The sequence below is a fragment of the Dermacentor silvarum genome, chromosome 2, assembly GCF_013339745.2.
Source record: "Dermacentor silvarum isolate Dsil-2018 chromosome 2, BIME_Dsil_1.4, whole genome shotgun sequence".
Lineage (NCBI taxonomy): Eukaryota > Metazoa > Arthropoda > Arachnida > Ixodida > Ixodidae > Dermacentor > Dermacentor silvarum.
Window position 1 is genome coordinate 88,946,684 of NC_051155.1, and position 24,713 is coordinate 88,971,396.

Genomic DNA, 24,713 nt, shown 5'->3' on the forward strand with positions numbered 1-24,713 from the left:
GCGGGGGACGCGCGCCTTCATGGAGAGCGAACGCACGGCGGAGCGTAAACGCGACTTCCTCCCTCGTGCGAAAGGCCGTGGGGGTATGAGAGGGAGGGAGGGAGGGAGGGAGGGAGGGAGGGAGGGGGGGGGCGACTTCTACTCTTTTAACAACTGACTACTTAGCGCCGGAGCGGTTTCTCGCGCGCACCGTATCTTGAAAGCGATCTCCAGACGGCTCTGACCTTTTGTATGCGCTGTTCAGTTGTATGTGCTGTATGCGCCGCTCAGTTTCCGTTGAAGCGATGACCGCACGAACCTTCGCTCGCTGCGGGCTGCGGCGGCCGCGCTCGCTCGTGTGCGCTGACACCACGCGTGTTAATTCAGTGAGTTTTTTTTTTTTTCTCTCAAGTTTCGGTTGCTATTTTGAACGTGGCGTGTACACTGAGCAGGTGTCTCGGAGACCCATGTCTCGGTGATCGGCGCTACCTCCTGTACCTTCGCGAGAGCTAAGCGGTGCGAAGCTCGTTTCTTGGATCTCCATAGCGAACTCCGTTGGCGGAGATCGCCAACGCGGTGACGTTCGTGTCGATTGTACACGGAGACGACGTCATTGCTGCGCAAATCCAAGCAAGTCGATCCCCTCCAAGCGTAGTATGAGGCAGGGCATTATTAGAGATTTTTTTTTAAGCCGCACTAATAGCTTTTTTTTTTCGGACGAACGAGTTTTCCGGACTATTTTTCAGTCCCCACGAGCTCGGAAAATCAGTTGGCGACTGTACGGAGCGCCCTAACCTAACCGCCGCACGTTGCTACTAGCTGGAAACTTCGAATTATCCGAATAGAGCCGCACGGGCCATTCAAATTATCCGGTAGAATTTGCATTGAGAATGACGGGACTGCTCAAATTCTTCGAATTAACCGAAATTTCGAATTAACCGAGTTCGAATTATCGAGGTTTTACTGTACATGCACTGCGAACGAAAAGTTTGGAGTGCCGTTTCATCCCGCCTGTCCGAGCCCATATGGGGTCACCATCAGGGGAAAGAAAGAGGCAAAATGAAGAAAACAGTACGTGCAAACAATTTGGCTCCATAGAACGAAACTCAAAAACGACACATGGAAACAAGCGGCACTTCTGAGGCACCAACGAACATGGCAGATTCCAGCAACGCCGACTTTTACTTTATGGAAATATGTGTCACTTGCAACGACGAGTACCTTCAGCTTCAGTCCATAATTTTTCCCCAAAGAATTCTCCTCTTATCTGTCACGAAAATCCTTCATTTTAGCATCCCAAACAAGTGGACCTTGCACAACTTGAGTGACAAACAGCTCGTTGAAGACAGCGCGAGACATTACAAACTGGCAGCGGACATCATCTGCTACAAATGTGATCTGCTAGAACCGTCTCCTCAAGCGGGTGAGTTCCACGGACCGCCTGTGCTTCAGCTACGCCCGTCAGGTGATCGTAACGTCATTGCTAACGGGCACTCCACCATTTGTTGCTGCTCTCGCCACTTGCAAACTTTTTCAAATGTTGCAATCATGATCACAGCGGAGTGCGCCGCTTCGAATACCAGTTTCGAGAAAGGAGGCTTGCTCACGCGATGGCTGACGTGCCATGTCTGGCCTAAAAACGCTTGCACGTGAAAAAAGCTTAACGCGGCTGTATTGCGGCGAAGCTGACTTAAGAAACCAGCTTCACCACAAGCACCAGTCCCACCTCAGTGTCGGTGGGCTCTTCCTTGAGTGCAGTGGCCGGGCAGGTGGTGGCAATGTCTTCCAGTGACTGCAGCCCAGTTGTGGCTGCAGGCAGCAGAGTGGCTGGTTGAGCACTGCGCAGGGGGGCATTGATGACAGCCGTGCCCAGCACCAGCTCTATGCACTGCTTGATCCAGAAGTGGGGGCCAATCGTCTCCCAGTTCTGAGAGCACACGATGAACAGTAGCCGCTCGTGCAGGCGCCGACGCAGGCTGCTGTCAAACACCTGCGAGTCACGCCAGAAGAAAAAACAGGCCGTGAATCCAAGTTGGCAGGGCGACGCTTTCGAGCATAAACAATCCACGAGGTTAGGCACCCAACAAAACGGCGGTATGTTGGTTTCAGAAATGCAACAGAGTTGTTAAGCAAGCAAAACAAGTTTCGTGACCACTCCTCACTAGATGCAACCATTTACATATTAACCTGTGCTCATTGTCATCAGGGGCGCCATTTGTGAGCGATTTCCTTTTGGAGATACGATCATTTTCCCAAGATTTCATGTGACTTGGCACTGGGCACGTTAGTGTGTATAGCGAACAATGCTCCTGGCAGTGTGAGTGCCAGGAATGCCAGGAATGCTGTTGGCCATATACCCTAGCATGCCCAGTGCCAAGTCACCCATAAATCTTGTGAGAGAGTGCTTGAGAATATGGCCCCAGGCGTCATTTTAGTCATACTGTACCATATAGACCACTAATAATAATGTGTGTGGTGTGATGATGCTGCTCCGCATAACACGCGTGTTATGCGGAACAGTATCACTTGATGCCCCAGGAAGCTTTGCTAGCGAGTTTGTCACCAAGTAAACCTGTTTTCTTACGTTTTGGGGCTTGCTTTGGATGATACGTTTTATTATCTGGTTCCCGCGAAGATCGTATCAACGAGGTTCCACTGTAATACAAAAAACTAGTACTGTGCAATCTAGATGCAACCTTCACGGGAACCGGAAAATAAAACGTATCATCTGAAAATCGTATTATCCAAACATAACCGTATATAAGAAAAAGAAATGGTATACAGTGGAACGTTATTGATACGATTCTGCGTAATACGTCTTTCGGTATGATAATTTTTTTTTCTTTTCCCGATAATATGATTTAGTTGGATAATGCGTTGAGGATACGATTTTCGGATGATGCACTTTATTTCGCGGTTCTCCTGAAGATCGTGTCAACGAAATTCCACTGCATAAAAAAAAAACGTATTATCCTAAAAAACATATCATGCGGAATTGAATGAATGAGATTCCACTGTAATGCCGTGACAGACTTCCAATGTCCAATAAATAAATCTGTCTGCAGTCAGCCCTAATCCGACAAGTATGGCTTAAACGATTTATTTGCTAACACACTCGACACTATTATACAGTAGATGTCCCATAAAACGAATTCTGTCAGTCTAAAGTTCTCATAAAGGTGTCAGATTTCTCAGATCCCTCTGAGTCTTGGAGTACTGCTTGCAACGCCCCATCTGAATGCCCAAGCCGGCTGATGCCATGCTTCACCTGTTAACACGGAATTAATCAGGGAATGCACAATTTGGAAGACCCTGCTCTGCTGATGAAATTCCTTGTGCGCATACTCCGTCACGACGTACCTCAAAGAACTTTGCTCGGATTGCCGGCTGGACACAGCGTAGGCCAGCCATGAAAGCCGGCTCTAGCTTGGCAGTAAGCTCAGTGCCCTTGAGGGTCTCGTCTCGGTACACATGGTTGACGAGCTCCAGAAACTGGCCATTCAGCTCGAGCTCGTCGGGGAAGCGCTTCTCCATGAACTGCATCATCTTCACGAGCAGGATCGACTTCTCGCGCAGTGTGGGTGACTGGTTCACTGCGAATGGTGATTTGCTCTTCACCCAGTCCTCCACCATTTTGGTGATGGCACGGAGAACCTGCAAGTGAAAAGAAGGCGCTTGTTTACACCTTACCTAAAGGACGTGGAGTTTACAGCATCAACTGCAAAGCTGTGTGCCTAAGTGCTCGCCTGCCTCACAAGGTGGGTCTTGGTGATGATCGAACAAACTAATTGTACTTTCCTTCAGTAACAAGTCAAAGAGAAATAAACGAAATCAAAATCAATAAAAAAGTAGGGGTGTGCAAATACCATACAGTGGATTTCGAATCGACTATCGAATCGAATCAAGAAAAAAAAAAGCAGTATATCAAATCGAATATTGAATATCAGAATATTTTTCACAAAATTTACTGCTTACAAATTTTTGGGCAAAATATACGATGCTGCGCTGTATTTTTCGCACTAGAATACGGTATGGACTGCACTCGGTATTTGCACACTCCTACTTTTCTGGCTAAACTGATCTCGTCTTTCTCTTTATGCCTTAAATGTGCCCAGATCACATGCAGTTGACAGGCAAGCATGCATACAAGTGCGAGGTATTCAAGGGAATATGAATATTTCGCCAAGGTGTTACATGCACCCGGTATGTGCAAACCAACTCCTTGTCAATGCATGGTGTTTCATTCCCCTCATCCGAACTCTGAGCACTTGGCCTCCACAGGTTCCCACGCAGATGCCATTTTCAAGGACAATCACTTTCGTGAGATCATGCGTGACAAGCAAGCTCCCTTATCCCACAGCCAGGAAGTCCATAGGCGCTGATGCAGTGGATGATTCCCACGCAAAATCTCACGATTGTGTCCTCAAAAGTGAACAAGTGAGAATACTACTCCAGAGCACACACCAGAGTGCCGAGTCAGGAAAGCAATGTTTGTTTTCTTTTTTTTTTGCTTCCTTTTATGTAACAAGTCATTGGCACCCTAACTGTAACAGTTATGGCTGCCAGCTCATATGGTGTTTCTTATGACCAATAGAAGTGCTTCCGCAATGAGCATCATGGCAAAGAAATCATGTTAGCAAGCACTGAGCCAAACAAGTTGGCGCCGCCACTGGGCAGAAAATCTGGCTTGCCTATTCAAATAGGCAAGCCCTTACAGGGACACAAGAGGAGTGTCAAGCAAGAGAGGCAAACAGCAGTTTTCGAAAACCAGAAACATCACCATCTTAATATAAGCAAACTCTTGCTAAACAAGAAAAGGCAAACAAAAGACAGGCATGATGTCCGATTGCTTGCTTCTTAATTTCTAGTGACATCATGAAAGCTTATCAATAAACAAGGGCTAGTCATTATGAAGTAAGCAAAGCCAATCAAACCTCTGAAGAATGCTTCACTGGAATACATTAGTGACCCTTTTTGAGATCCCACAGCCGTGATCACCTTGACATCGGGCGACTTCTCGATGAGGCCAACCAGGATGGCCCCAATGAAGGCCTTGCGCATCTCCTGGCCCATGACGCCGACGCGGTTTTTGACGAGGTCCAGGCTCAGGATGAGCAGCTCCGTGCCCATGGAGCTGGACTCCTGGCCCCCCGCGCCACCCCCAATGCCGCCTGGCGACAGGTGCTCTCGTGCCATCTTCTGCAGCACGTGCATGAAGGGTGTGATGAGCCGGTCGATGTAGCACGGGTGGTTGACGCAAGCTGCCTTCAGGATCATGAGGCAGCCAAACAGAGTAGATGGTGGCGCCGCCGGTGACTTCTCGTACGTTGTCAGGCCCTCGTAAACAACCTGCAGCCCAAAGCACATACAGTACTCATTCAGAAGCTCCACTCAACAGTTTTAACAGCAAAGCTGTTTAAGCCAGCCGTAATTTGTGGTTTGTGGTTCGTATCAAGAAACTATGAATAAATAAAAGAGAATAAACTTTCTTGCTGAGGCGGGATTAGAGCCCGGGTACCCACGGGTCTCAAGGCGAGTGTTGTAACCACTAGGCTACACAGCCACGCTTGCAGAACATGCACTTATGCGAACCTAAATGATTGCATTTGTGCATCGTCGTCTTCGTCCACAGCTGACGCGTTCGCACGCTCGTGCTCTGCGAGGTGAACAAGAGGTTTTTCGCGCTATGCTCGGGAGAGAGATAAAGAAAATGAGAGCGAGAGAAAGACACATTCACGGAGCGGGTCTGCTGGAACGCAGTGTCAGTGTTGCAAGCTGCGCTGTGCAATGCGCAGTGATAGCCGTAAGTCCAAGACGCGTGAAAAGAAATTATCATCATGAGTAATAAGACGAAAAGTTTGCGCACACTTCCGGAAAACACTGGGCTACGATCGCCCAGTGCAACGTTAAGCGTTTTTTTCTGCTAGTCGGCACTGAAACTGCACACAGAAACCAGCTTTCTGGTACTGAAAATGCCCACATCTAGCTGGGTATTGCTCAAGATGTTCGATTGTAGTGTATGTGGATGTATCTGACTGCGCTATTAAAATCATCGCCGCGCGCCCGCCGTATGTGCGAGTGACAGCGCGCGGGGGACGCGCGCTTTCATGGAGAGCGAACGCACGGCGGAGGCGACTTCCTCCCTCGGGCGACTTCTACTCTTCTAACAACTGCGTACTTAGCGCCGGAACGGTTTCTCGCGCGCAGCGTATCTTGAAAGCGATCTCCAGACGGCTCTGACCTTTCGTATGGGCTGTGCTCTCGCCGCTCGCAGCGATAGACCGCACGAACCTTCGCTCGCTGTGGGCTGCGGCGGCCGCGCTCGTTCGTGCGCGCTGACACCACGCGTGTTATTTCAGTGAGTTTTTTTGTTTTTTTCTCTCAAGTTTCGGTTGCTATTTTGAACGTGGCGTGTACACCGAGCAGGTGTCTCGGAGACCCATGTCTCAGTGATCGGCGCTACTTCCTGTACCTTCGCGAGAGCTAAGCGGTGCGAAGCTCGTTTCTTGGATCTCCATGGCGAACTCCGTTGGCGGAGATCGCCAACGCGGTGGCGTTCGTGTCGACTGTACACGGAGACGACGTCATTGCTGCGCAAATCCAAGCAAGTCGATCCTCTCCAAGCGTAGTATGAGGCAGGGCATTATTACCACATCTAGCTGGGTATTGCTCAAGATGTTCGATTGTAGTGTATGTGGATGTATCTGACTGCGCTATTAGACATGCCCCTATGTATGGAGCCACGTGGAGAGATACGAAACAAAACTACATTTGACAGAAGGCAAAAAAAGCATGGAGGAGGAAACCAAGGCAGCATATACAGTGTAGACTGTTTATAACGTAAGTCGCCGGAGTTGCGAATATCTGCACTATAAGTGGTACCGCATTATAACCAAAACAATGATTTTCAAGCCCTGCATGTATGCAAAACATGTAGACACGCTTTGTACTATCGCGCGCACATTGCGATGTAGCCGGTGCTCTTCAAGCTCGACAGCTTTGCACCGAGTCAAAACGAAACAACTGTTTCCCGCAACTACTGCGGAACAAGCCATGACCGGTATCGACGCGATTATGAACGGCGACTTTGCGGTGCTGAAGGCACGCGCCCAACGCACGCATCCGGGTCTGGACGAATTAACTAACATTCGCTGCAACAACTGCAGTCCAAACCGCGGTCGCTATCTATGCGATAATCTATGGCGACTATGGAGTTTTTAGGCATGCGGCCGACGCGCGTACCGACTAAAAACGAAACCACTTTTCGGCGCAACTGCTGCAGAGAAAACCGCGGCCGCTATCGACGCGATCGTGGATGACGAATACACAGTTACGAAAGCCCACAGCCAACACGGTGTTATGTGTGGCGGTAAACACAAGAATATAGGCTTTAAAGACACAAATAGGCTCGAAGCGTTTCCGCGTTGCTGTCATCCACGTACGATTTCAACTGATGGCTGTGGCGATGCGGACTCTGCCACTTCATTTCGGTTGGACGCTAGAGCCGTTCTTGCTCTTTTGCGTTGCACATTTGTGGCGCTCCTCATTCACCGAGCTCCGAAAGTAGTCCGAATTAACCGATGTGCAGCCAAATAACTCTGAATTAACGAGAGTTTGATTGCATCGAATAATGCATACGCCGGCTGGGAGCAAGCACCTCGTTGAGAAGCGTGCTCGCTGCTGCCCTTGTCGGCGAGATTTTCCCACGGAAGCCGCATTATAACCGGTATTTCGTCTCACGCGGCTGCACTGTAAGCGATATGCGTATACATGGAGTTCTATGGGAGGGTAAACTGGAGTCGCAAAAGGCAGCGTTATAGCCAGTTCTGCACTATAAACGGTTACGTTATAAGTGGTCTATACTGTACCAAAACTAGGGTTGTGTGAATACAGTCAAACCTCAATGTAACCAAGTTGTACTTACAGTGAAAAAATTTGTTAAATATTGCAAATTTTTTTCATTTGAGGTTATAAAGTTTCAGCAAAAAAAACAGCTTCACAAATTCTTGGTGAATAGTTGGCTATTTAGTAGTTAGTTGTCTTGTGCAAAACTAGATGGCGCTAGGCACACATCTTAGCAGAATCGACTACCACATGCATCAATTCGTATTAGAAAATTTGGATATTTGCGCAGCCCTAATCAAAACCCATGCGTTACGGCTTGGGCTTGTCGGTAACAGCATGAAACTTGATAAAGACGAGTGATACAGAAACCCACCACTAACATGTGCTTGGCTTGTCTCTGTCCAGTTTTGCGCTGTTGGCTGTTAAGAACTTGGGAGTTCAAAGCAGAAGTCTTTACGTAAGTTCCTCACAGAAGCTTCCACACAGACCCATATGCGAACCCATGATCCCCACCTTGCTGATGGATGTGTAGAGGGACTCCAGCTCCTCGTGCCGTGAGGCCATGCTGGATGTAGTTGGCTCCGAGGGGAACAGGCCCATGAGCCGTGACAGGAGGGCGTGCACAGCTCGGATGACCTTGGAATTGGGGCACGTCATGCAGGCAGCGATGCCACGTTGCAGAGGCTTGAGGCTGGCCAGGATGGCTTCGGGCCGCAGGATGCTCAGCAGGAAGGCCAACAGCTCCAGTGCCGTGCAGATGTTGCCATAGTTGGGCTGAGCACTCTCCTGCACCACGAGGGGCCAGGGAGACAGAGTCAGTGATATGAGCAACAACATGTGACTGCTGACCAACCAGTGCAGCAGTCTGATGACAGACATGGGGTCATGGACACAAGAAGGAACAAGAGAAACCAAGTGAAGTGTTTTCTTTCTTGTGTCCACATTCCTATTTAATGCTACACTTCTTTGCAATTAAATATGACCAACAAGACTACATTGTCACCCTCGGTGACATTAACACACAATATCTACACCATTGCCTTAATGGAAAAGTAAAAATGTCTTCGATCCTCTTGCAGTACTGCTTCATGCAGTAAAGATCGATGGCGTGCATGCACTGACACAACTCAATTCCATGAGTTTATCCTCAACAGCAGGAACCCATAGCCAATGAGCCATCATGGCAGACACGCCACCATCAGTAAATTCTCACCAAATAGAAAACCACTGAGATGGCAAGGAAGCTTTACCGAAATAACTATTGGTACAAAAGTACAGCTATCGTTTTTTCCCGATGCTTAACTCTCCTGTCCCCCGACGTTCGTCTTGCCCTCACAACTCTTGCAAGACTTAGAGCTTGGCTTTGCCTCGCGACCCTGACTTGGCAGGAGAGGCCAGTGTAAGTTACACAGGTATGATGTCACATGGCGAAAGTGCATCAATGTTTGAATAGCTTGAATGCAAGAGGAAGTTGCCTCTGCCTCTTTGGCACAGAAAATAGCACAGCAACATTTTTTTTACCCATTCGTGCGAGTCACTTTAAAGCACACTGCCACAGTGACTGTGAAATGCATCTAAATTTCAATAGACTAAACTGCAGTGCACCATTATTGTATTAAAGCAATTACATGTCATTTTTCTTGTGCATAGTATCTATATGTAATGTGCCATGTAGATGAATTTTTAGTAATTTAAGAAGAAACAAGTCGTTGTAAGCAGTAGTTCATGGAAAAAGTTATTACTTAGAGACAGTTTTCAGTGCAAGTATTTGTAAAAAGCATAGAATAGGATCCACAGACTATGAACTTTGAACTTACAAAAAAAAAAGTGATATTTACATTGTTCATAAACTGATCCCCACCATTTCCCCCGGTCATTTGAAGGCTGAATACAATTTTAAGCAAGTCACTAATCTGAATGCAGAGCTTGAATACTTTCACAGCCCCACAAGTAAATCGTACAATTTGCCAATCAAACATTGAAAGAGTAATGCGCAAATTGGGAGCCGAGTGTGCATCACCGGGTGTCAAGAGATGACCCTTGCAGTCGAATAAGAATAAACAGGCACCATCTGGCATACCACAGTCATGAGGAGCTTGTCAAACCAGGCTAGCTTGAGCTCCGAGTTGGGCCACACGTCTGGCTTGAGGGCCGTCTTGAGAAGCGCCACGCATCGCCGAGACAGCACCTCCCCTTGCGACCCAATGTTTGTCGATGACTCGTTCACCTGCACATTTGGGCAACACTGCACTCACCGGAGGTAAGCTCTCTCACAAACAGTGATCACAGCTTAGACCTTGCGCACAATTACGAGGGCATTTTGAAAAATAGCGGCAAGCTTGCCCCATCCTGTCTAAGGGCAGTGTTTCATGCTTGGGATAAAGCATTAAAATTCAGAAACTATCAGTGCATGGGCCCTACTGCCCTTTCCAAAGCCCACCTCATAAATTACAGCCGTGCTGGCAATAATGTGCGACAGCCAACAATGTGGTGCACACCATGTCCAAGTGGTGCACAATAATATCAAAAGTTTGCACATTCAGTAGCTTCTCTGAGAATTACATAAACATGAAGCATTGCGGTCGTAATTTAACTTGTGTGTAGGAGCAAATTCCTAACACTTTCTCGGGCATTCATTAAATGCATGAAAACTTACTTTTCATGCTGTGCACCAGAAGATGTGTTTCCAGCTGTGCAATGCTAAACCAGAACGGTGCATGCACTAGCCTGCGCAGCAAGCTAACCTAGCGTGGCTACACTTCCCCTGCAAACTGTTCACGTGTGCTGTGGCACAGTGAAGTGTCGTCATCGCAGCCGCACCACTTAAAACACATGCAGCTGCTACCAACAAATGCATTAAAAGTTTGTGTAAATATCCTCACACTTTTTTGTAATGTGACTATGTCACATGACAACAACCTGCTTGCCACGTTTACATGAATGCGACAGAAGCATATTATATTAACCTTCAAGCATGTCGCATCTCGTGTAAATGAGCTAAATGAGTAATAGCACGGTACTTTTCTTTAAACTTGCTCAGAGCACATACCTTTTGAGGCATACATACACACTTTTTTTAATATTTTACCTTTAGACGTAGCACGCAAGCAGTAGCAAACTTACAACAGCAGAGACTCTCAAAAGCAACATTGTTTTTAGAACACAGTGACTTTACCAGCAAGGTTGCTGTAGCCATTCTTGCTCGCTTCACGAACTTGCATAAAGCTAGTACCCCTCTGGAATGCTTTCACCATGAAAAAAACTCCCAACAAGAAGTTTGCAGACCTATGAGTGAATCTTTCCCATGCACAGAATTATATTGCTTAAAACTTCGCGCAACATTCGTAAAGTCGTAAAACGAGCCCGAATTCGTAATCGTTATGAACAAATAATTAGGAAGGATTGGCAGATATGCATAATTAAGGAACACATATTATGTCCCGTGACAGAGGCCCCTTTACACTCTTGATATGCTTCACCGCAATACATTGCACATGCTTGAACACGTAACACCACTGTATTGCAGCAAAGCTGATGTTAGGAAATCAGCATTACATAACACTTTAGGCGTGTCGGTGCTCCACTTTGACAGGAGACGGCAGGTGTGTGCATGTATAATTGCGGAACACATTTTATGTCGCATGAAACTGGCCCCTTTGAATTCTTGATATGCTTCACTGCAATACGTTGCATAAGCTTGACCGCATAATATCGCTGTATTGCGGCAATGCTGACTTTCAGGAACCGGCATTATGCAACTCGAAATTTAGTCTAGAACCCTGCCATGCTTTTTGCGCTTCGATGCCATAAGTGAGGATGACGAAGGAGGAGTCGGCGCCATTTCAGCCAGCAAAGATTTTTTTAAACAAAAAACACTGCACCGAACAGTGTGAAGCATGATAGCAAACGTCAAAGCAGTAAAGCCCAACCCACATGGAGCAATTTTCATGCGAAAAACTGCCTTTACAACCACGCGCGCCGTCCGCCCGGAGGTAGGCGGCTGTTCGCCGTCCATCAATGCGGGCTAGATATACCGTATTTACTTGATCCTAACGCGCCCTAAATTGTAATGCGCACCCGTTTTCCGTGACAACAAAAAAATAGAGCTTTACAGTACCGTGCACCTCATGCTTTCAAACAGAAATACAACTTTCTCTCATCTGGAAAAACAGATTTCCTCCCGATGCACTGAAGTTGCGATGAATAAAAAAAGTCGCAGTTTCACCCGAAAGGTGAAGCATCAAATGCAATTGCAAATTAGCAGAACGCTATATGAAGTAAGGATAGCAGTGTTATCGGCCGTAGAAACTTGCAAACATTTGCTTACTAAATAAATTAACAAGCACGGTGTCACGCGCACACAAGCAAACATGAACACATCTTGCTAGTTGACCGCGGAAACGAACTGTCAAAACGCTCGAGTGACGAAGCGCGGCGAGCGAATTGACCTTCGTACTATCATGCCTTTTGCTTCAACGCGACCTATAAGCAGCGAAAACATGGCGCGTGGCCAACTTTCCCCATCACAGATTGCTTTCAAGATAGGGCCAAGGCGATCGAATCGCCAAAGTGGATCGTCACAGATTCTTCTTCTTCTTTCTGGGGTTTTACATGCCAAAACCAGTTCTGATTATGAGGCACGCCGTAGTGGAGGACTCCGGATTAATTTTGACCACCTGGGGTTCATTAACGTGCACTACAACGCAAGCACACGGGCGTTTTTGCATTTCGCCTCCATCGAAATGCGGCCACCGCGGCCTTAGCTGACAGCCACCGCGGCGGGTAACGTCCTGCTTTGGTCCACTGAAACCGTTCTGCATTGCTTTGCTGGTGAAAATCCTCTCCTTCTGTTTGCGCCAGTCCCGAGCGCAAGTTTCAGATTCTCCGAATGCCCGTGATGCGGCCCGATTTCCGTCCTTCTCCATACACATGATCACTTTCCTTTTAAATGCGGCATCATGATGAACTCGGTACTTCATGCTGATAGAGCAGACGCAGAGAACGTGAAGACAGATGGTAGACTATTGCTAAGCACGTGTACTGCAGCACATGGAGATCGCTACAGTAGCTAGGCTCGAGAGTAGCTAGGCTCGATGTGCGTGCGAGGCAGCCATTTTGAAATTCCGACGGCTATATGGTAACACAGATTTAGGGTCGTACTCGATTCTAAATCGTCTGCACACAATTTTTGGACCTGTTTTATTGGAAAAAAAGTGCGCGTTAGATTAGAGTAAATATGGCATTCGCAGGCGGTCAACTGCTCGCCGGAAGCGGCGAATGAAGGCTGTGAGCACGGACCAATCGGGGAGCGGACGTGTCAGACCCTGCCGCCGCATTTGACTCGGCTAGCCAGCCAAAGAGCCTAGAGCAAACATGGCGACAAAGCTGCACGCATCGCGTGCAATGATTGACTGATCACAGCTGTCCAAGGGCGACCAATATAGTTCAGTTGCAGATACAAAACTATTTTTTCACAGCACTTTACTAGGAATGGAATCGCACTGTTTCTAGCAACACTGAAATTGTGGCACAGCGGCGGCCACCTCCTCTTCGTCGCCAGTGGATGCAGCAAGGCGGTGGCACGCTGGCGTTCCGCCACGCTGGTGCAGGCCGCATGAAGTTCGCCGTGAAAGTTCGCTCCATGTCGGCAGGGCTTTAGGCACAGCGACAGAACAAAAAGACTACTACGGCTGTCATCATCAAATTGGCGTGTGAGAGCGCTGGTTCGAAACTGCGAGATGATCAACTTGGTGACAGTGGTAATGGCAAAAAGTGCAAGAATCGGACGGCAAATGGTTTCAGCATCCGAAATTTCAGACATTCTTAAACATTCGCTCAATGGGGTTTGTGGCGGTGGCACGAAAGTGTCTGATTTATCAGGCATGCCCGAAAAATCGGGCTTTGGGAAAGCCGGTCGTTGACTGTATGTGTTCCTTAATTATGCATGCGGGCACCTAACATTTCCTATCACAGTACGCCTGATAAGTGTGCTGGCAGGCCTTCAGGGCCATTTTGGATGTGGCTATGGTGATCTGAGCCCTTGAGGGCCATAAAAAGCATGCATTCACTTTTTCAGACTGCCCAGTTTTTCAGACATTTTCAAGGTCCTTAAGGAGTCCAAAAACTTGGACGCTGATAGTATTCACTTTTTTAGGGATGGGCGAATATTCGATCGAATAATTCTATATTTGTTATTCGCTTCGATTCAGGTATTTCATATTTTCGAATTATTCGGTGCTCGGGAGCACAGTCGTACCTCACATGGGCTCCTGCTTTTTCGCTATTTTGTGTGGAACATTGCTTGGACACTCAGCGAATTTGGTAACCTCGGATTCCTAAAGTTGCAAGGCATCGTTTGACGCCAGCCACGACGCAGTGAGTAGACCTTTACTCGAATAATCGAGCTCTGAACATTCTGTGACCGTGCGCTGTGAACATTCTGTGACCGTGGCGCGAGCGGGAGACCAGCGGCTCGCGCCTGCAGGCCCGCGGTGCTCGCACAGTAGGAGTAAATCACGCAGAAGCAGCGTCTGAGGCGAAACGCCCACGCTTTTCTGGAAACACAGATGGCGAACGCTTTACAAGAAGAGCCGACTACGGTGCGAATGGAGTTGACCGGGGCTAACTCTGATACCATACCACAGTGGACATACGACGCCAATAGCGGCAAAACGACGGGTAAAGCCCACATCGAGTGGTTACAGGTTGGTCGTAAAGGCAGATCAGCCAAAGAAGACAATGGATCCACCGAAAAAAGAGCTATAGAAGTCCTGAACCCAGACCCCAAACCTCAAGCACAACAACCACTGCCACAGCGTCAACGCATTCTGAGGATGCGACCCTTTCCTACTGACGACTTCAAAATCGTCTTCCGCCCTCAAGCAGGACTTGACCTCTCGAAACATACACTCATCACAGTGACACATGCCATCGGAAGATCTAGTGGTTTGGTCCAGCAAGACTTCCACGATAACGTCCGTATACAAGTCCAGAAACTAGAGAATGTGATCATCGCGAGCACGGCAAGTACGGAACGAGCTTCCAAACTGCAGCATATCAACACCATACAACTCGGCGGAACCGTCTATCAAGTAAATCCCCACATTCGACACCCAGACGATGTGTGCCGTGGAGTGATATACGGCCTCGAACCGGGTACAAGTCCCGCGGAGATTGTTGCCGGCCTTCGAGTGGACTCAAGATACACGGTTCTCGGCGCACGCATGCTAGGATCTTCAACAGCCGCGGTTATCACCTTCGACGGACAGCACGTCCCTTATTACGTAACGTACCAGAGCGGTGACTACAGATGCAAGCCCTACCGAAAATCCGTCCAATACTGCAGAACCTGTGGCGCCATCGGACACCGACAGGATATCTGTCCTCAGCCAAGGGCCAAGTTCTGCTACACATGCGGGCGCGATGGGGTCACGGAAGAACATGACTGTCACCCGAAGTGCAAGATTTGCGGCGGAGACCACGAAACGGCAGGCAAGGAATGCAAGAAGAAACTCCGTAACAACCCGCCCCCCTAACAAGTAAGAAGACAGCAGCTTGATAACGCTCGCGCCCGAGAGAATCACTGGAGTTTAAGCACCGAAGACTTCCCCGCGCTGGTTACCACCTCGGACAGCTCACAGGGGCCCTCGCCTCAACAAAGACCTGGCCGTAGACGCTCTCGCTCTATCCTAAGATCGCGCTCTACATCCCGCTCTCGGTCACGGTCTCTCTCCGTTAGGCGAATCACTTACGTCGCCGCGGCGAACGGAAGCAGTGCCTCGAATTCCTCACGCAACACGAGCAGTTCGGACGAGACAGCGACTATACGGACCCTCGAACATAAAGTACAGGATCTACAGAGGACGATACAACAACAACCGGTAGCCGAGTGCAACACGCCAGAACTCGAGGACAGAGTAGCGAAGAGAGTAGAAGAAAGCATACTAAAACAGGTAGAAACCAGAATAATGAAGCGGGTAGACGAACGGCTGCAAGCATATGAAGCGAAGATTCTCGACCTTGTTGAACGACGCCTTCAAGTCTTCGAGGAAACCCTCACTACGAAGCTTCTCGCATCAGCAGACAGAACCTTACAGACAGTGATAACTAAAATCATGGAAAAGGTAGAGCCACTAACCCGTACGGTCACCACACTCGACGCCAAACTGGATGGCTTCATGGCACAACAACACAACTTCATGACCTATGCTTACAAAAATTTCGTGACTCATGAACATCTGGCGGAGCAGTTGGGAACCAAACGCAAAGGACGGAAGACAGTGCGAGTGGAATCCGCAGAGGATTCTAGCTCGACACCACCAAACCACCTACTCCAGGTGGAGGACAACCACCAACATGGCGGCTCTCAAACGTAGACACACCGAGTCGCTTCCCACCCTCCGCCTTTGGCACTGGAATTGCAGATCCTATAGACCCCGCTCGGCCAACCTGCAAGAATATCTCAAAACAGACAATCCTGATATAATCTCGTTACAGGAAACCAACAACAAGAAAATAAAGCTCCCCGGCTACACCACTGTGGCACACACTTCCCGCACCGCAATTCTTGTCAAGAAGACACTAACCGCACAGCCGCACGAAATTGAAGACACTGGAATCGAACACACCATAGTGGAGGTGTTGCCGACTCGCAAGAATCAACAGAGCCTATACCTGGTCAACCTCTACAGCCCACCGCGAGAGCAGCTACTCCACTACGACCACTTCGTCCGGGAGCTTCGCAAGAGCGTTAACGGTAACCGGCTTGTTGTAGTGGGGGACTTTAACGCCCCACACGCGGCCTGGGGCTACCCCAATACCACCAAGAAAGGGTCACGGGTTCACGACGCCGCACAACAGCACGGCCTTACGCTATGGAAAGACCTGCTCCAACCAACACGAGTGGGCAACAGCGTGTCGAGGGACACCAATCCTGATCTCACGTTCAGCCGAGACGTGCGAAAGGCCACGTGGACCCGACTCCCAGACACGCTAGGGAGCGATCACCACATAATTCAAATCGAGGTTGAACAATCTCACCGCGCGCCCAAGACAGGAAAGGCGCGACTCACTGACTGGAACGCGTATAGGAATGAACTTGACGACGTTTCGGACATTGAAGACATTGAAGCTTGGCTATACGGTATCGTGGGTGCGGCTGACGGCCACACTAGGACGATTCATCTAGACGAGGACAATCCAGCGGTCGATAATCACCTACTGCACTTATGGGAGGCTCGGCGATCGCTTCTCAAACGATGGCGACGGCAAAAGCTCAACCGCAAGCTCCAGCGCCGAATTGCCCTATTAAGCACGCAGGCACAGGAGTACGCTCAACAGCTAGCGAGCCAGAACTGGCGATCCTTCTGCGACCAACTTCAAGGGACGCTCAGCACAAAGAAAACTTGGCATATACTTCGAGCACTGGTTGACGACACCCACACCAAAACCCAACAAAGACATACAATTCACCGGCAAATCCACAACTATGGCGGCACAGAGGATCAGCTTCTCCAAGAACTTCAGACGAAGCTACACGGTTCAGCTAACCCGCACACCACTGCCACCAACCTTTCCACCTCCAGGGAGTACGAAGGAGCGTCCAACGAAGAGCTAGACCGGCCTTTCACACAGGCAGAGTTACAGGCGGCCCTCTCTAGATTAACACGCAATACGAGCCCGGGCAAAGACAGAGTCACCAACAAGCACCTTCGACAGCTACCCCCTCGGGCGTTGGCGGCTCTCCTTCGGTACTATAATGACTGCTGGATTAAGGGCGAGCTACCAACAGCCTGGAAACACTCGGAGGTGACCATGGTACCCAAGCCGAACAAACCCATCTCCATCGCAAATCTCCGCCCCATCTCCCTTACGTCCTGCGCCGGGAAACTATTTGAACACATGGTCAACGAGCGGCTCACCACACATCTCGAGGACAACGATCGCTATCCACACACCATGTTCGGCTTCCGCCAGATGCTCTCCACGCAGGACGTCCTCTTCCAGCTAAAGGAAGATATTCTTGACCATTTGAGCAAACACAGCAAGTCATCCATTCTAGCTCTAGACGTAAAGGGCTCCTTCGATAACGTGAGCCATGAAGACATTCTCCGTAACCTAGAAGATATCGGCTGCGGTGCCAAAACATACGCCTACATACGCGCTTTCCTCACCAACCGTACGGCCACGGTGGGAATTGCCAATCTCCGGAGCAAGACATTTCACCTACCTAATAGGGGTACGCCGCAGGGTTCGGTAATCTCGCCACTCCTCTTCAACGTGGCCCTCCTCAAACTTCCCCGCCTCCTAGACACCATCCCAGGGATATTTCATGCTCTATATGCAGATGATATCACACTGTGGACGAGAGGCGCGAGCACGGGTGAACAGGAGGACCGTCTTCAGGAGGCGGTCAACATCATCGAACGGTACCTGAATACCTGCGGCCTCCACTGTGCCCCGGATAAATCCGAGCTATTAGTACTCGCGGCACGCACCCGGGGCCGGCCCCCAAGCCACGACGCACCGGACCCACAAGTCCTTCTTCAGGGAGTCCCGATACAGAAGGTCGACTCACTTCCAATCCTTGGACTCCATATACACAAGGACGGGTCCGGCTCCGCCACACAACCTAGACTACAGAACACTGTGGCACAGCTGACTCATCTGATACGACGCGTGGCAAATCGCCGCAATGGCCTCAAAGAGCACGACACCTTGCGAATTATACAAGCCCTCCTGTACAGCCGAATTACATACGGAACTCCTTACCTCAACCTGAAGACAGCCGAGAAACAAAAGCTAAACCTCCTAATACGAAAGGCCACCAAACTCGCCCTAGGACTGCCAGCAACCGCCTCCACTGACCGATTGCTTCGCATGGGAGTTCACAACTCCTGGGAAGAACTTGCGGAAGCACACCTCATCAACCAGATCGAGAGACTCAAAATCACAACCACAGGCCGAGCCGTCCTCCGACGCACAGGATACGCAATCAACCTAGAACTTGATGGCGAACGTAAGGAAAAGATCATGTCGAAGCTCCGAGATTGCCTACAAGTTCATCAGATCCCTTGGAACATGCATCCAGAACACCATCGAGGCAGACGGCTCTCCAGGGTAAACGCCATCAGACAAAAGCACCGTAACGACCCGCAGGCGCGCTACGTGGACGCAGCCAAGTATCCGGGCCGAAACGCTTTCGCCATCAGCGTCACAGACTACAGGGGAACGACACTGGCGTTGGCTACAATTCTCGCCAAACACGCGGACACAGCAGAGGAGGCCGCTATAGCACTCGCCACCCATACAAGCGACGATCTGGTCTTCACCGACTCTCAAACAGCGGCACGCAACTACATGAAGGGCAGGATCTCCGTCAAAGCGATAAACATACTGAAACGTGGCGACACTCCTCCCCCCTACACCTGCATCATGTGGGTTCCGGGACATGAGGGACTCGAGGGGAATGAAGCGGCACACACCGCGGCCCGCGCAAGCATCAACCGGGCCTCCCCGCACGAGATTTTCGACATGTCCCACCCACCCAAATCAGCGGAGGAAACGGAATCAATACCGCAAACTTATCAAGCGCTACTGCAGCACTATCGGCTTGGACGCAGGGTATACCCCCCACCACATCCAAAACTAACGAGAAACGAAGGTACCGACTACAGGCGACTCCAGAGCAATACCTTCACCCACGGAAGCTTACTGCATCATTTCCACCCGACGATATACAGCTACACCTGTCCACACTGCAACGTGCCAGACACCTTGGCACACCTCCTACTGCAATGCAAGCACACTCCAGCAAGCATTACGACACAACCAATAGCAGCAGACGCAGACCCAACCCTCCTCGCAGAGACGTGGGAGGCTGCGATCTCCAAGCCGGACCTAGTCGACCAGCGCGAACTCGTCGCCCGGGCCCGGAGGGCGATCCAAGCCAGAGGGTTCCTGGAATAAGGGACCCTCCCACCTCGACTGGCAACTAACTCACTGTTTCAAATAAAGGTTTATTCATTCATTCATTCGGTGCTCCCGAATAGGCAGCCAGAAGCCACGGACGGCCGGTACACATCTAGGAGGCTATGCTTGACGTCGTGGCTGCCATACATCAACCATAAATCTCGAAGGCTATACGTTTTTGCATTAAAGAGCTGGAAATGTACAATGCAAAAGAGCATAAACGGTGCTAGCGTACAACCGAAACGAAGCAGTGTAGTCTGCATCACCATAGTTATCAGCGAAAATCGTACATGAATGACAGCAATGACAGTACGCTTCGTGCCTATTTGTGCCTTTATAGCGTTACTGCCGCGCATAACAACGCGTTGGCCGCGGGATTTTATGGTCGCCATTCGCCATCCATGATCGCGTCGATAGCTGCCACGGTTTCTTTCTCAGTGGTTGCAGCAAAAAGTAGTTTCGTTTTGACTCAATGCGCACGTTGGCCGCGTGCCTAAAAAGCTGCGTAGTGGCCATCCATGATCGTATATATAGCGACTGCGATTTCGTCTGCAGTTGTTACAGCGAATAGTAGTTTCGTTCTGACTCGGTGCGTCGGCCGCGTGCCTTAAGCACCACAAAGTTGCCGTTCATAATCGCGTCGATAGCGGCCGCGGTTGCGACAAACAGTTTTTTCGGTTTGACTCGGTGCAAAGCTGTCAGGCTTGAAGAGCACCGGCTACATCGCGATGCACGTGTGATCTGTTGGCGGTCAGCTTACTGACGAAAAAATTATCGGGATGTGCACGCAGTAGTGCAAAGCGTGTCACAAATGGTGGCGCGCGCCGCGGCCATGCTACGAAGGAAGTCGAGAGGCTTCGATCGCCGCTGCGAGATCCAATCAGTCACAAGATGACGAGAATTGCAGCTTCCGCACTGCTTTTGTGCAAAATAGCAAAAGGATTTGCTCATCCATTACACAAACAAAATCGTGCTGACGTAGTAAAGCATTTGCTTATTGTTTTCTGGATACTCTTATAACTCGGCATTCGGTTAATTCAGACATTTTTTTTTTTTTCGGTCCTGTGAAATTCGGATTAACTAGGTTTTAGTGTAATACGAGATATATACAATTCGAACCATTCGATTCGAAATTATTCGACCAAATCACTATTCGCTTCGAACCTCAAATTCACTATTTGCCCATCCCTACATTTTTTATTTGCATGCGGGTAACAACTACTAGATTCATGGCTGAATTTAAGCACTGCTGCCCTCACATGGGAATGCGTGGCAATTTCTAGAGATCGAAATTCCAAATAGGCATACAGCTGATACTTTATTTTTCCACTTGTGCATGGGCCTAGGTGTGATAAATTGTCAGGAATGAAGATGGAGATTTGCCATCTCGTGGAGTGGCCTACACAGGGCTCTTTGATGCTCCAGCTGGATAACAAAAACGCAAGTTCGCAGTCTATGCTGCACCAAGCAGCCTTCCGTGGATTTTCTGCCTCATGCTAAGCAGAGTCCAGCAATGTTACACTTCGAATAATCCAAGTGAAAATGCATGAACTGCAGTTGGAATCCCAAAAAGCATTGAATAAAGCGACATCTGGAATGAAGCGATTTTGTTGCAATAAGGGTTCAATGAATTCATACAACTTTGGCCCATTGCGCCACTCACCTGGCACGCCATGCGCAGGAGAAAGTTGACCAGGGCGTCGGCGTGGTGCTTCTCAATAGGACGGTCTGGCCGTGGCGCCGTCTGCCGTGCTCGGCCACTTTGGTCCAGCAGGCGCCGACTCTCCTGCGCACAAGTTAGAACTCAAACATCTTCCTGTACTTTCTCTGTAAGTGGTCGATATACCTTTCCCGCTGAGGTCTTTACAAGTTTTGCGACTTGTATTACAATTATAAAGCTTTTCTTCTTAAAACAATGGCCACTTGGGGATCTGCCATTACACTGCAAGTTAGATCTTATGCTTTGCATTATTCAGACAGAAGCCAGCCAGACACTGCCACTGATCAAGCAGTTTGGTGCACCACTTTTCTGGAGACATTCACCACAAGTATGACATTTCAAAATCATGAGTGCTTCCGCCCAGCACCTGTCTTGAAATCCAGAAAGCTAGTACCTGCACTTAGCTCCTTTCTTACGCTCCACAAAAACCTCTTCCGAGTTCTGCTGGCAGGAGACCAGGACTTCTATAAGAATGGCACTGACAATGTTCTTTCCAAGTATGAAGCTTGCATTGTCATACACCAAGTGACTGAAATATGCTAAGCATGATGTCACTAATCTTACATTTTGTTGTCTCACGCTTCAGAGCTTGTAAGCAAACTATCCCATTTTCTAACCTACGTGCTTTCCCTTATGTGCTATGTTACCAACAACTGTGCAGGCCTACAAACTAGTGCAGTTAATTGCGTATATAGCGACTGAAAAAGCACAGTGCTTAAGGCTATGCAACATCGTGTTCTGGGCCTCTGTGGCACATTCTGCTGCAATACCACCAGTCTTGGGGCGGTCACACCCTCCCTTAACAAGGCCTTGACACCCTTCTACATCTTCCATAATAGTGGTCCAATGTGGACCACAATAATAGTCTGGTTAATATAATGTTAATGCCACTCTTAGTATCGTGGGGAAATATGTGCATATTGAGGAGGAGGAGGAATAAACTTTATTTAGTAAAAAGAAAGAAAAAAAGAAACTGTGGGAATTATCACATGCACAAGTTTTGCAAAATCTGAACAGTTTGCTATTTCCAGACATGTTGAGGATTTGTCGCATCTACATCTTAACCAGACGTCTTAAGCAGGTAACGCCATTAACAGTGTTCGACAGTACACAGTTTATCACGTGCTGAATAAAGCCTTCAACTGACAGTCCCCCCTTGTGTTATCTTCTCATTTTGCCCCTTGCTATCTTCTCACTTTGAGCCCTTTGCCACAAGAATCTTGTGGCAAAGAAGAAGGCACAGCAATTCTTTCGAGTGACAACTGCACCTTCCTCTTTTTGACCCCTTTGCCACAAGAATCTTGTGGCAAAGGGGTCAAATTCACCTTTGATTTACCTTCTCATTTTACCTCTGGTTATCTTCTCACTTTGAGTTATGTAGAGGGATGCCTCCAGTTTCTCGATATCAGCATCATGATGCATGATGGTCAGGTGTGCTGGAGATACCATCCACGATCCAAAAAAAGAACAGTCCTTGGCTACAATTCAGCCCATTCCAAGATTCTGAAAAGCGGTATTGCAAAAAGCTGCACGTACGCTGCTCTCAAAAAGTCTTGTGACCATCATGTTGCATGCAGCTTACAGCTCCAAGTGCTGCGCCTGCGCAATGATGGCTTTCCCGCAGAATTGTTGGCTTATATCGCAGGATAGCCTGATTAAAGAAGTGTATTCAAGGAGCCAGACATGCCACAATCAGCTTGAATCAAAAAAGGCACGGCCTGTGGTTGTGCCATATGTTCATGACCTGTCCCACCGCCTCAAGAAGGTGGTCGGGGAAATGCGGCATCCCGGTCGTTTCTTCGGTGTCTGGTAAGCTTGCAGGTATGTGCAACACCATGAATGGTGCTGCCAAGGTCGGCTGCACAACACAAGAAAACTATACATTTCGTGGAGTGCAGAGTCGGTGTGGTGTACCAGATCCCACTTTACTGCAAGAAATGCTAAGTCTGTCAGACCGGCTGCTGCGTCAATGAAAGATTGAGGGGGCAACGCGCAGCTGTTAATTAAGTGGCGGGGAGCGGACATTTGGCAGATCACTGCCAGTGGTGCTCGTGCATGCCCGACTTTCAGGGCACCCGTGTCCTGCGCAGCTTTGCGACGCAGCAAGCTAGAGAAATCTTCGAGGCCATGTGCACTAGCAAGGAAAATTATAAATGTGTGAGTACACAGTTCACTGGCCTGGCATGCAAAGGAAGAAGCTTATCTCAAGCGGCACAGCAATTCTTTCGAGTGACAACTGCACCTTCCTCTTTTTGTAGCAGACAGCTATACAAAGTAAGGATAGTACAGTCAAACCTCGTTAATACGTACCCGCTTAATGCGTAATTGCGGTTTAAACGTAGTCGCGAAGATTCCCCCACCACTTAAGCCGTTGTCGCTCATTGCCCACCAAACGGTTAGTGCGTACTATTTTTCTTGTTCTACACGCACAGGCACAAAATCGGCAAAATGTCATGCGCGCGGACGTTCGATTCTCGAGTTGCGACGCCCGGACGACAGTCGCCAGCGATAGTGAACTTGCAACATGGCCACCATGACGTATTTTCTGCCGATTGCCGCGCACAAAGGCATGGCCTTCGAGATTAAGTTGCCGGTAACGCGGAGAAGCTGCCGGTAGGGGGTGATAATTCGCTGTCGCCGTCAGGAGTAGTCACCGCGCAGAAGCACATTTTATTGCGAAACGCATTTGTGCCGTCGCCGTGGACGTTGCTTTGACGTTCCGTGTAGAGTTCAAACATGGCAACATCGTCGCCGCGCGCCGTATGTGTGTGCAAGTGAAAGCTTGCGGGGGTCAGACTCAATCTCGCGCGCGCGAGGGAGAAGGGGGGGGGGGGGGGCGTACCTAGCGCGCTTCCGCGCTAGGTACGGCGGGGGAGGCGAGAAAGGGAGGTTAGCGGTGGCCGCCGTATCTTGAAAGCGATCTGCGATGTCGAAAAAAAAAAATGTGGATCTGCAATGCCCGCGCGGGCTTATCTTCAAAGGGAAATGCAGACAAGGTCAATATCTCGCGTTTCTTCCTTGAAGCACTCATCCTTCGTATGTGACACCAGGTACTGGATGCGTGGACGCGTGTCGTTTCGCACAAGTGCGAGGCGTCGGAAACGTAGAGCGAGCGACACGATGGTGTCGTAGCACAGTATCAAGTTAGTGAAGTGGAGAGACTTGCGCAGTAACCAGAGAGTGACGCAGCCAGCGCGTT

At 49.2% G+C, this 24,713-nt stretch overlaps 1 protein-coding gene across 1 annotated transcript in view; it reads right to left on the reverse strand.

The window, feature by feature from the left end:
- Window positions 1-24,713, reverse strand: part of LOC119440211 (transformation/transcription domain-associated protein-like) — a 233,828-nt gene that overhangs the window by 88,995 nt on the left and 120,120 nt on the right. The window contains 6 exon segments of the mRNA XM_049661446.1: window positions 1,706-1,969; window positions 3,340-3,633; window positions 4,978-5,328; window positions 8,338-8,610; window positions 9,905-10,051; window positions 21,458-21,580. Of these exon segments, the coding sequence (XP_049517403.1) occupies window positions 1,706-1,969; window positions 3,340-3,633; window positions 4,978-5,328; window positions 8,338-8,610; window positions 9,905-10,051; window positions 21,458-21,580 (1,452 nt within the window).